A 12,402-nucleotide genomic window follows, 5' to 3' on the forward strand; every position below is an offset into this window, starting at 1 on the left:
ATAGTGACTAGTGAGTGGTATAGTGCGCCTACTGCGGTGTAAAAAGTATTTAACTATTTAATATTTACATTGATTTTCCATTTGGTTCTTTAATTTTACTAGTGATAAATTATTCGAAATGCAGTCATTGATATCACCATCGATCTATTAAACTCGTGTCTGGTTATAATCATTTTCGGAGCGACTTCAAATAGTCTGAATGAGAATGAAAATAAACAAAACGGCGTTAACATAATTTGATACATACAAATCACCGCATTATAGATAGGTAAGGACTTACATACAAATCTTATAAATTTATAATAGTGATATGGTTTTTCTACAGTTGGTCCGTGAGTACAGGTGGTGAGCTAATCTAAGATTTGTTTCCTATTTTTGAGCTTTATAGTTGGTAATTCCAGTTTGACTGTTTAATATTTTTTCGAACAATAATTGTTGTCATATTATACTGCTAAATTTGATAAGAATATAAACTTTAAAAAATGAATGCAATGGTTTGTATAGAAATATTCATTAGAATTTTCTTAACGAGAGTACCATAAGTTGAGGAATTTAGAAATTTATTTATTTTAAAACTAACAAAAACTAATAAGAAAATCAATTTGTATTTCTATAATTTTAGCACAATTCTATAATGGTACTTAACCGTAGAAGCTTAGAAAATTTGAAAAAACTTGTACCTGGTCGGGGACGAAATGTTGCTCAGGAAGAACAAATGCGAGTATTTGTCCGTATTAAACCATTACCAGAAGAAGATGATTTACTTAAACCGTAAGACTTACTATTTAATATTAATAGCATATTTATAAGATACAATATTATATAATTTATATTTAGCATTAAATTTTAATATATTTACCGATCTATATAAAGTTTTAGCAATTCAATTAATACATTTAGATGAGATTTCAGTACTAAATCTATAAAGTTACAAAATAAACTGTTACCTATATTATTGTTGAAAAATTTAAATGTTTTTTGCTTACTATTTTACCTTATTAATTTATCATTAAAAAGTTATTATCATAAAACATAAAACAAATAGGTACTAAAGAACATAAATATTATTCTCCATCACCTTCAATAAGTATGTAGGTATTATGTCTATTAATTTTATTACCATATAATAAATTACAGTTATACATTTTATTTTCATTTTGTATTAACTATAGGTACAATAGATTCACTATTCATTGACTAAGTTAAATATATATACTAAGTCATAATAAATATTTCTAAACAAGGATTAGTGTTGTTCAACAGTCAATTATCATATTAAGTTTTTATTTGGTATAGTTTTAGGTAATTTTTTTATAGGAATATTATAAAAGGAAGGTTCCTACTTCAATTACTAGAATAATTAAAGGCACAGTTTTTAATTAAAATATGTTTATTTGTATGCATATCTAAATTTTTTTGCATGAAATATTCATGCATCAATACTGTACAAATTACTAAATTTAACTAATCTCATTAGGTAATAATTTTTCTCATTTATAACACAATTAATTACAACTTAGTAAATAAATAAAAGTTATACATTTTTTTGGTTAATAAGAAAGTTATGTTTCAATTTTTCCTAAATTTTTGACAATCTTATCAAGTTCTCCTATATCTTTAATTGAAATTTGTCCTGAGCCTCTAGATAATGGTTTTGGTTGTGACGGATCTGGCTTCCACCCTATCATGTACAAAACTTGAAATGTTGCTGGAATACCTTTAGTATCGCTGTTATCATCTTGATTACCATAAAGTTTATCATATATAGCAGCTGCAGAAAACATAGTATTCTTATTTAGTCGCAAAGGCCGATGTAAAACAGCATTATTTTCTCCCATGCCTTTTAGGTCCCACATTAGTTCAAACATTGATGGGTAACGAATAATTAGTTCATCTGTATCCAATGTTAGCATAGAAAATCCTGCATTTTGCATTAATGCTCCTACATCCCTAAGACGGACAAAAGGTGATATTCTAGGCGCTACACCTCCATCACGTTCAATGCCTGCTAATTGTAATGATGACCGTAATTCATATAAAGTATCGCCTGCTAACATTGCTCCTAGAAAAACTCCATCATTTTTCAAACAATTTTTAATTTGTAGAAAAGTTGAAGGTAAATTATTTACCCAATGGAGATTTAAACAACTAATTATTAAATCAATACTATCATTTTCAAAAGGTAATTTCTCTTCATCTACTACTATTTTACTGACCTTTACTCCAGGCTCAGGATTTTTGGATTTATTTAAAATTTCTTGGCATATATCACACATAATCAACTCTTTTACATTGTCTATGGAAATGTGTTTTGATACATGTCCATATCCACAACCTAGATCAACTACTAAGTTAAATTGACGTTTTATATCAAAGAGGCGATCTGATAAACGATATCCAATTTCTTCTTTGATATATTCATAAACTGAACTGTCTTCTGCTATTGCTGCTCGTTGTTTTTGAATAACTTTAGCTTTTCTGTCAAAAACAGTCATTGGTGTAGGTTCATTTGCATTTTTCAATGTTGCTAATTGTCTAATAAATAGTTTTAGTTTTTCATTTATTATTGATCTTTTTAAAATGTTCATTTTGTATGACATTAGTTAATCGTTCAGTACAATTAAATTTTTTTGTTCGATAAGTTTATTTTATTTTAAAATAATTTACCATTGAATAATTATAAAATAAAATATTAATACATAATAGTAAATTATAAATATTTATAATAATTGTCTTACTAAACTTGCAGCACTTATTTACTCTATATAACAGAAAACAATGACTAATGAACTATTCAATTTATTAATCAATAATCACGAAATACGAATTCAAAGTATGGACGATAGGTCATTGGTATTTGTTACATATTAATAATTTACACATAAAACAGTTAATACTATAACTACAACTATAACTCCTGTAAGAACTGAATGAACTGATAAAATAATTTTGATTCAAATTATACATACTATATTATTATACTCTTAATTTACGCTTAACTCAAATTCAACAGGAATATGACTAGATTGATAATTCACAGTGTTACCAAGTTAAATAATATGAAATGTAGAAAATTTAAATATTAATTTTGTTATAAAAGTACCTACATAATACAAATTACAGAATACAGACGCATAAATTGGCTTACAAAAAATAATATAGTTTGCTAGTACACATTTTTGTTAGGAATAAAGGACCATGGTTACTAGTTAGCGATTTCAAATTATTTTAGTAACGACGCCGTGTAATATTTACACTGTATTTATTAGTTTTGGCCGGTATTTTTTAAAAAACCTCACTCAATTTTCATTTTAGATTAATTGAAGCGATAAATGTATTAATTTTACAATATGTTTTTCCGTCTATAATCTTATAGGGCAGGCTTAGATATTCAAAAATGGATGAAAATTGAATTTAGCTGGTATTTTTTTTAAATAGAAAAAAAACAAAATAATAATAATAAAGAAAAATGGGACAAATAAACGTAGGTAGTTGATACTTGAAATTTTTATCAAATTTTTTTATTTCAAGATAAAATAAATCGAAAATATTTTTACTATTTTCAAGTTATTTATAGGCATACGAAATTTATAATTTTTATTTCTATAAATGTTAAAAATAAATTATTTTCTATGTCAAAATTCTTGATAATTTAATAAAAGTTGTTTTTATATCTGTTTATAAATGTGAAAGCTACATAGACATAATTTTTTTTTATACTCATTCACTTGAAAATTACAAATTATTTCATAGTTAGAAATTAATAAAATAAATTATTTTTATAGGTATCTCAGGTTTCTAGGTTCTAGTTTCAAGATTACTCATATATAATTTATACGTTGTAATATATTTTAAAATCATAACCATTTACCATTTAAAAGAATCTATAATTTTTGATTTTACAATGATTTTATAAAAATAAAAAAATTAAAAATTACACTTAATTTCACTGTCTGACATTTGTCACACTGACTTAATATGTAGGTACTTAGTTGTACATTTTTATCATATTATTTGTGATTTTTCTATTCCAAACTAATATTGTTTTCTTCACTTAAATGCAAAACTCTCTTTTTACAATACTACAACAGGTATAGGCATAATTTTGTTAAGTTTTATGCGAATAAATAGCATTAATATAAAACCAAACACATTAAACTTTAAATTAAGCCATTATATTGTTATTATTATTTTTTTGTATTTTAAATACTTTATTTCATGATTTACAGTAAAACAATAAGAATCAGAAACGATAATGCTTTGATATTTGATCCAAAACAAGATGAGACACCATTTTTTTTCCATGGTGTTAAACAAAACCCCAGAGATATTTCAAAAAGACAACATAAATCAATAAAATATGATTTTCATCGTGTTTTTGGACCTCAAAGTTCTAATGAAGACATTTACAATGAAAGCACTAAAGATTTACTTAACAAACTTTTGTGTGGATATAATTGTTCTGGTATGTACCAATTTTTTATGATAAACTATTCTACTAAGTAAAATTTTATGACGATACAAATAGTTTTTAGCCCTCATGTTGTATCTAGTATACTGTTAAAATAATGGTTACTTATCTAACCTTAACAAATTTAAAAATCTAGTGATAAATTTCTCTATAACATTTTGAAGTGTACCATTTAAAAAAATTATGAACTTGTTTCTATAGAGTAATATGAATCTACATTGCTTCTATACAAAGCTAATAGCATGTTGCATTACATCTAATTAATGTATAATATAATATTATGTTATTCAAATTTATTTCAAAATTGATATCATTATTTAATTGGATGATTATTATTCTATAGTACCTAAATCACTTTTTATATGAATGCCTCAATATTCCACTTTTTATTAAAAATTATTTAATTCTTTTATTATAGTTTTTGTTTACGGAGCAACAGGTGCTGGAAAAACATTTACCATGCTCGGTAATGAAACAAACTATGGTATTACATATTTAACTATGAAAGATTTGTATGAAAAAGTTAATGAACAACAAAATTCTAAAAAATTTGAAATATATGTTTCCTATCTTGAAGTAATGTATTAAAATACTATTTAAAAAAATGTGATGAATTAAAATTATTTTGTAATTATTTTTATTTTAGGTGTACAATGAAATGGTATATGACTTATTAGTAAGCGATAAAAAACCTTTATTTTTACGAGAATGTGGAAATACAACGTCAGTTGCTGGTATTACAATTAAAATGGTAAATAATGTTGACGAACTTATTGAAATGCTACGGAGAGGTAATGACAATCGTACACAACACCCTACCGATGCCAATGCTGAGTCATCCAGATCACATGCATTGTTTCAAGTATATATACAGATGACATTTAAACATACTGATCAAGTGAAAATGGCCAAACTGTCCATGGTTGATCTTGCTGGTTCAGAAAGAGCATCTTCTAATAAAGGAATGAGGTTTAAGGAAGGATCTAACATCAATAAATCACTACTTGCTCTTGGTATGTTTCTGTTTTATTAATATTATATTTAAGAAGATGTGACGCCCACATGTGTTTTCTCTGTCTTATACACTTACAACATGTATATTTTCGTTCACTAGTTTCAATAGTATGCTTCTAGTTTTGATATTAGAGTGAATTGACCCAATATCAAACTTTTAGCTAAGAACATTATCTGTATTCTCTTGTTGGTTTTTTTTCGATATTTTAATTTTTAATTGAGTTATGAGTATGAAAAATATTAAATGTTTGAAAATGTTTATAATTCACTTTGACGGAGACAACATGCATGTGTTATGTCCTCTTATGAATTAGAATTATTAAAAGTACATAGTAATATAGTAATATATATAATATACTTGTAAATATTTAAAACAAATATTACGAATATTTTTGTGTACAAATTAGGTTATACTTATGTAGGTTTATATTTTGTGTACCTTCATTAGGTATCATATTTATTATTATAAATTAAAAGTTATTAAGTTAAATTTATTATTTATGATAGGTAATTGTATCAACAACTTGTCAGATGGATTGAGGCACATACCTTACAGAGATTCAAAACTAACTAGATTATTAAAAGATTCTCTTGGTGGAAACTGTAAGACTTTAATGATTTCATGTGTGTCACCGGCTTTGTCATCATATGAAGATACTCATAACACATTAAAATATGCTTCTCGGGCTATGAAAATCAAATCTAATGTAAGTATTAATATTGTGGTATTTTTAAATAATTCCTTGTATTATAATACCAATTTTATTATTGAAGTTGAAAGAAAATGTTATGTCAATCAATCATCCTCCATCACATTACACAAAATTAATATCAGGCCTAGAAGATGAAATTCAGCATCTGAAGAAAAAACACGAAGAACTAATGAAGTCTAAATCACCATTACCACCAGACAATTTGGAAGATCTTAAATCAACTTTGGAGTCTTTATTTGTTGGTAAAATTAAAAAACACAATGAAATTCTTCGTTTGGAATCAACACAAAAAAAAACTGAATTAAGAATATTTTTAAAGAAAAATTTACTTGAAAGATTTTCTTCGTTTAATGTTCCAAATTTAGATGAAATGGTTTGTAGCAATTATTATCACATGTTTTATTTCTAATTGATATCAAAGTATATTATTTATTTATTTTTGTAGACTAGTGAATTGAATCGAATAAACATGGCTATTCAACAATTCCAAGGACGTATGGCTAGTTTAAATGCTCAATTAAATATATTATGGGATGAAGTAATTGCATCTAATAATGAATTAAACTTATTTATAAAAAAACTTGAAGAAAATAATGTTAAACAATTTTTAGATACTGATATTGTTCGTTTAAATGCTGAGGTATGTATTTAAATATTTATTTTTAAAACAAATAACAATATTCATCCAAATATTTAGGTTATCATAGAAGAGCAGGCTACCCTTCTTGAGCATAGAAATGAAATTGGTATGATATTGGACAGTAACCTCAATATTAGTAATGAATTAATAACTATGCTTGCGGAAAAATCCAATCAATATTATACATTATTAAATGCACATAATAAAAATACAGAAGATATGAAAAAAAATCATATTGTAAGTAATCATTATGTTCTAACATAGAAATAATTATAATAAATAAATATTTTTTATATAATTAATTTGTTCTTTATTTCCTGGTGTTTGATTATTCTAGAATGTAACAAAATCATTTTTGGGTGGTTTGAAAGCAGTTAGCTGGGATTTTTCACCAGGTAACCAATGTAAAATCAAGAGGGACGCATTTTTTAATTTAAATGAGCTTAGCATTGAAAATTTGAGAACCTGTACAAAACCTGAATGTTCAAAACCTATAAAATTAGAAGAGTGCATGGTAAGTTAGTGAACTATTTATAAAATTAAACCTTTTATAAATAATTGTTAATATTTTTTAGAGTCCATTGCAAATTGTTGAAGATAAATTGGAACAAATCACATTACAGCCTGAAATCAATAAAATGGACACATCACCAGACTCAAATGCTGATGAAACTGTAGTAATTTCAACGCAAGCAGAAAGTTTAAATAATACTTTTGTATTGAAACAAAATTTAGATTTAGCAACTGTTAAACGTTTGGCTACAACTACTCCTCATCGTAGTAAACCCCCTATTGATACACGATGCCTAACTAAATCAATTACTAAACCTACCATTCAAAGAAAAAGGTTGGTACTCAACAATCACAAAACTGGACTTGCTAATAGGAAAGTTAACCAAGAAAATATGCCACTTATTATGGCTGCAACTAGGACACTGGCTGATCCCACTCTTGCCAAAGCTGTTACTAAAGCACGAAATAATACTAATAATATATTAACTACAAAATCTGGTAAGTTGTATTTATGACATGAAATAAATAAAAATAGGATATTTGTTAAATGTTATTTTATGTCTTTATATGTTAATTGTTAACTTTTTTAAAGTTATTTATATGTAATAATTATTGCGTGTACTTAAAATAGTTGATTATAAATAAGAAATAAAATATGTTCTAATTATAAATCCAATAGTTTTAGTTAATGTAATTTTTTAACAACATTTTAATATTAACTATTAAGTCTAAGTGTTTGTTTTGGTAACATTAACAAAGGATTTATATAGATGATGATGATTTAAACAATGATACTGAATAATCTGTAGACCATACTGTATTTATGAGACTTAAACATTAATTCAGATCGGACATGCATGCAGTTTTCAAATAAATTTACAAACAATAGTAAAATTCCCATATTCTTTATCACAATAAACAACTGTATTGTATATTTTTTGATTTTACAGTAAGCACAAGGATAACTTCACAAGACACATGTAAGACAATAAATGTTAAAAACCAAAAACCTACATTGACTATGAGGTACCTAATTAAATTGTAGTGTTAACACTATTATTTTCATTTACTTTATTTTAGCTTTATATATTTTTGTTTACTTTGCGAGGCTTTGCATTTAAATATTTTAGTTTATTAAGATTTAATTATGCTTGAAGTAGTATACTAGAAATATATAAATACCCATATGTTATTACATGTTTTATCGCATCATTTTAGAAATTTTAAATTTGTAGAGGATACCCACATTTGATAATATGCAACAATTTATCTAAAATTAATTTACCATTTGATAATCATTATTAGTTATTGATAAATTTAAACAATTGTACATTATGATTTATCTATTCAATTATAGTATGATATAAATAATCTAAAACCTTGAGATAAACTAATTTAAAATATTTTGCATATAATAATTTATAATGTTGATGTTATCAAATCTACAATATCCTACAACCTTTAAATAGTTTTTAGGTTAGTACTAATTGATTATCTTGGCTTCCTATGATTTCTGGTAATTTTAATTCCATTATTGTAATTACTGTATGCTAGTACTGCATTATATTATTTTGAGATAATTTGGGAATATATAAGATGAAATAATGTAAGTAGGACTGTCCATAAAATTTTGAAATTTATAAAATTGAAATTGATGTACAAACATCGCTATTAAACTAATTTTCTTTAATTTTATCTTTTAAAATCTGTAATTCACCATAAAATAAGTTAAATTTTCTGTAATTTTTCCTTAGAACATTAGCTATTACATATTGAAAAGAAAAGTATTTAAGTTATGAATCTAAATTGTATTAAAGAAATAAATATTTTTTAAATATTATGGAAACTTCTATAAATATAAGTATAAAATAGGTTACCTATACTTATTGCAAGTAATTGGTCTGTTAGACAAACTTCTTTATATTATTTTCCCTGCAAATCACAAAATTGTTTAAAATAATGTAATCCAGTATTAATATGTAGTTGAAACAGTATATTTTTATACAAGGATATTTTAAGTGCCACAATAGTCTAATAGAAACTTAGTCATTCATAAAACATAAATTTAACATGGTGTTAATACTGTATTCTATGATATTGTCTTGTAAATACTATTTATCTGCTTAATCATTTTTATAAGTTCTATTTCTAAATCATTCAATTACAACTAACATAAATCTATATGTTTAACTCTTGAGTTACAGATGATTTAATCCTAAAAGAGTCTCCACTCACATATGTTGACTCCGTCCTACTTATATATGACTTTTAGGTAAGAACATAATCTGTGTTTTCTTGTTGGTTTTTTTTTTATATTTTAATTTTTAAGTGAATTATGAGTATGAAACATATTAAAAGATTTTAAAATGCTCATAATTTACTTATAAAATTATTATCAAAGCTAATAATACATAATGAATTCTATTGAATCTAAATTTTCTATGTTATATGTTTGTAAGACGGATATTTTTCAAATATTAGTGTAGTGCCCTTGTAAGTAAAACAAATAATAAGAAATTTTCAATTTAGAATTTTTATTTTAGGACCTTTCATCCAAATAACCTTTTTTGCTCAAATCACTTAAATAAATAAAAAATAAATAAAAATAATAATAATAATTAAATATTAGCATTACCTATGTATTGTAAATTTATAACCTATAACTTTATTTTTGTCTTAAAAGTGTCATTTATTGTCATTTTTTATAGCTAATTAAAATTTTTAGTTAATATTTTAATACTTATTATTTTAGACAAAATTTAATGTTTTAAATAAGTTAAAATATTTTATTTTGTAATTATTATAAATATAACGAAATAATCTTTTGTGGAATTAAATAATGTACTTACACATTTTAATTAATAGAATACTTAATTTTCAAATTTATTTTTCCTAGATTTCTTAACACCTGTATAAGTTTATACTAACCCACTAATAATAGTTATGAAAACCTAAATATTTGTTTAAATTTTTTGTTTCTTTATAAAATATGTAAATAACCTGAATAAATGATTTGAGTGCAAAGATCCGATTAATTTAATGTATTAACTGACTATGATTAATATTAATGCTTTTATCTATCCATCTATCTTTTAGTCTTTTATCTAATTAATTATGTATGTTATTTTTATTTAACAAATTAAATATGTGTAAAGTAAATACATATATGCCAAGACTAACAATCATTAAGGTTAAATTAAAAAAAAAAACTGTAGTTGTCAATATAGTTTACAAATATTGTATTATTTGGTTTTGCCTTTCAACTGCTCTTCTTCATTAATTATTTTCTCCTTTTTTTTGATATCTACATATTTTATGCTTAACATTTTCTGAAATTTTTGAGATGATATTTTTTCTTGATAATGTTTTTTCCTGGTGTGATTATTTCAAGAACTTATTTTACTGGGTTAACCTGACCTAACCATTATTATTTTTCTTGATTTTATGATATTGACTTTTGTACATTGATTTTTACAAACCTACTTGTTTATTGGATACTCTATCTAACCAACTTATCTTTTTCATATTTCATGCCTCTATTATATTACATTTTAAAAGCATAATGTAATTTCTTTATAAAATAGAATCTGTATAAATAAAATTATATTAATATATTTTAACATAGAATAATTTATTATTACTATACACTATTTAAAATTTAAATAATATATAATTATGTATTTTATGTTTAGTTCTTATTACATTATTATATTAATTATTTCATTATATTATGATTACATAGTTAATCTTATATACATGATTCTTGTATCTGCACTGCAGCAGCATTAATATTGTTTCATCTCGTTTTATTGTACATGCAGAATATGATGTATAATATATACTGTTATATTTAATAGATATAAATAACAATTTTATTAAATAATTTAAAAACATTAAATTCCATTTCAAATGATTTCTTTTTTCAAGTAATTATGAAAAATTTTTATGGAACAGTGTTGACAACAAATAACTACAATATTAATTATTGTAAATACTCTTGCAGTTACACATAAAACAAAATTATATTTAGAAACTTACTGTCAATAAAATCATATAAATAAAATAAAAAAAAAATTAAAAACATATGTTATATGTATAAAATATAAAAATTATATTATATTTTTATTCTTATAGTTAAAAAAAAAAGATAGGTTTATTATAGCTTCATCTAAAACATCATCTTTTATGGCTTATTTTTTCTTACAATTTCTTTATTTCATTTAACTCAAATATATTATACTTCTCTATTTATAATTTCAAGTTTTAAAAAATGTATTCTATTTTCAGGCAACGAAATTGGCTGTAATAAGTTGAAGAAGTATTAAGTGTTTAAGGACATATTCCTACTTTTATAATTATAATGTGTTAAGTGTTTTTCAATTATTAAAAACTTTTTATATTTGTGTAATTATCATATTAATAATATGTTTTATTTTAGTTTTACTTTTATTTAGTGAGAAAATTTTTTTAACAACAATAATAATAATCATTAAGACCATAATTGGTATTGTATTATTATTTTTTATTATTATTATTATTAATTATAGAAATACAAATTTCAATCATAAATTGTCGCTCATAATTGTATTATAAAACTAAATTACTTGTTACTTAAATGTATTTATTTTTATTTCTTTTATCTGAATACAATTTATATTTTATTTGAGATTACTAAAATTGTTTTTATATAATTCTTTAAATAATTTTATTTACAGAAACTGATGCCGAACAAGTGTATAATTATAATTCCTTGATCCTACCCAGTGGCTTAATTTTTAAGTTAGCTGATTATTAATGATTGAAAAATTGATTAACTTCTAATACCCCTATTTCATTAATAGATCATACATTTTCGCGGTCTATTTAAATGAGCATTCACTATTCAATATGCATTTTAGCAGTTCAGATAAAATACACATCCTAAAAAAAAAAACAAATTACAATTTTTTAATTTTAAATATAGAATTTTCAAATGAATGTTATAAATATTATATAGTTATAATTATTTATGAATAAATTGAACTTAAATGGATTTATTTGTAATCAAAATC

At 23.6% G+C, this 12,402-nt stretch overlaps 2 protein-coding genes across 6 annotated transcripts; one reads left to right on the plus strand and one right to left on the minus strand.

Annotated features, from left to right (window-relative positions):
• Positions 1 to 3: 3 nt before the first annotated feature.
• On the plus strand, positions 4 to 11,961 carry LOC114125868 (kinesin-like protein KIF18A). Of its 5 annotated transcripts, XR_007603711.1 has the most exons (14): positions 4 to 268; positions 623 to 771; positions 4,230 to 4,465; positions 4,890 to 5,047; positions 5,118 to 5,484; positions 5,993 to 6,192; positions 6,260 to 6,571; positions 6,644 to 6,838; positions 6,896 to 7,075; positions 7,176 to 7,352; positions 7,414 to 7,849; positions 8,122 to 8,239; positions 8,302 to 8,377; positions 11,639 to 11,654. XR_007603711.1 is itself a non-coding variant. In XM_050199246.1 (13 exons), exons 2-13 carry the CDS (start codon positions 635 to 637, stop codon positions 9,557 to 9,559), a joined length of 2,484 nt encoding a protein of 827 aa, XP_050055203.1. In that variant the 5' UTR covers positions 5 to 268; positions 623 to 634; the 3' UTR covers positions 9,560 to 9,607. The 5 variants fall into 5 exon arrangements, 4 of the variants coding, with proteins under 4 accessions (XP_050055205.1, XP_050055203.1, XP_050055204.1 ...); XM_050199246.1 differs by lacking the exons at positions 8,122 to 8,239; positions 11,639 to 11,654 and adding an exon at positions 9,550 to 9,607 and having other exon boundaries at positions 5 to 268; XM_050199247.1 differs by lacking the exons at positions 8,122 to 8,239; positions 11,639 to 11,654 and adding an exon at positions 9,556 to 9,607 and having other exon boundaries at positions 5 to 268.
• LOC114125869 (arginine-hydroxylase NDUFAF5, mitochondrial) lies at positions 1,383 to 2,969 on the minus strand. Its single transcript, XM_027989661.2, has one exon. It carries the CDS (start codon positions 2,598 to 2,600, stop codon positions 1,563 to 1,565), a length of 1,038 nt encoding a protein of 345 aa, XP_027845462.2. The 5' UTR covers positions 2,601 to 2,969; the 3' UTR covers positions 1,383 to 1,562.
• Positions 11,962 to 12,402: the final 441 nt, after the last annotated feature.

This window comes from Aphis gossypii, chromosome 2 (assembly GCF_020184175.1).
Source record: "Aphis gossypii isolate Hap1 chromosome 2, ASM2018417v2, whole genome shotgun sequence".
Taxonomy (NCBI): Eukaryota; Metazoa; Arthropoda; class Insecta; order Hemiptera; family Aphididae; genus Aphis; species Aphis gossypii.

Bases quoted from the DNA above. Each gene is read 5' to 3' on its own strand.
- LOC114125868 (XM_027989660.2), top strand. From the start codon at position 635: ATGGTACTTAACCGTAGAAGCTTAGAAAATTTGAAAAAACTTGTACCT. The intron at 6,572-6,643 runs GTTTGTAGCAAT...TTATTTTTGTAG, and splicing joins TTCCAAATTTAGATGAAATG to ACTAGTGAATTGAATCGAAT. The intron at 7,850-8,301 runs GTAAGTTGTATT...TTGATTTTACAG, and splicing joins TATATTAACTACAAAATCTG to TAAGCACAAGGATAACTTCA.
- LOC114125869 (XM_027989661.2), bottom strand. From the start codon at position 2,600: ATGTCATACAAAATGAACATTTTAAAAAGATCAATAATAAATGAAAAA.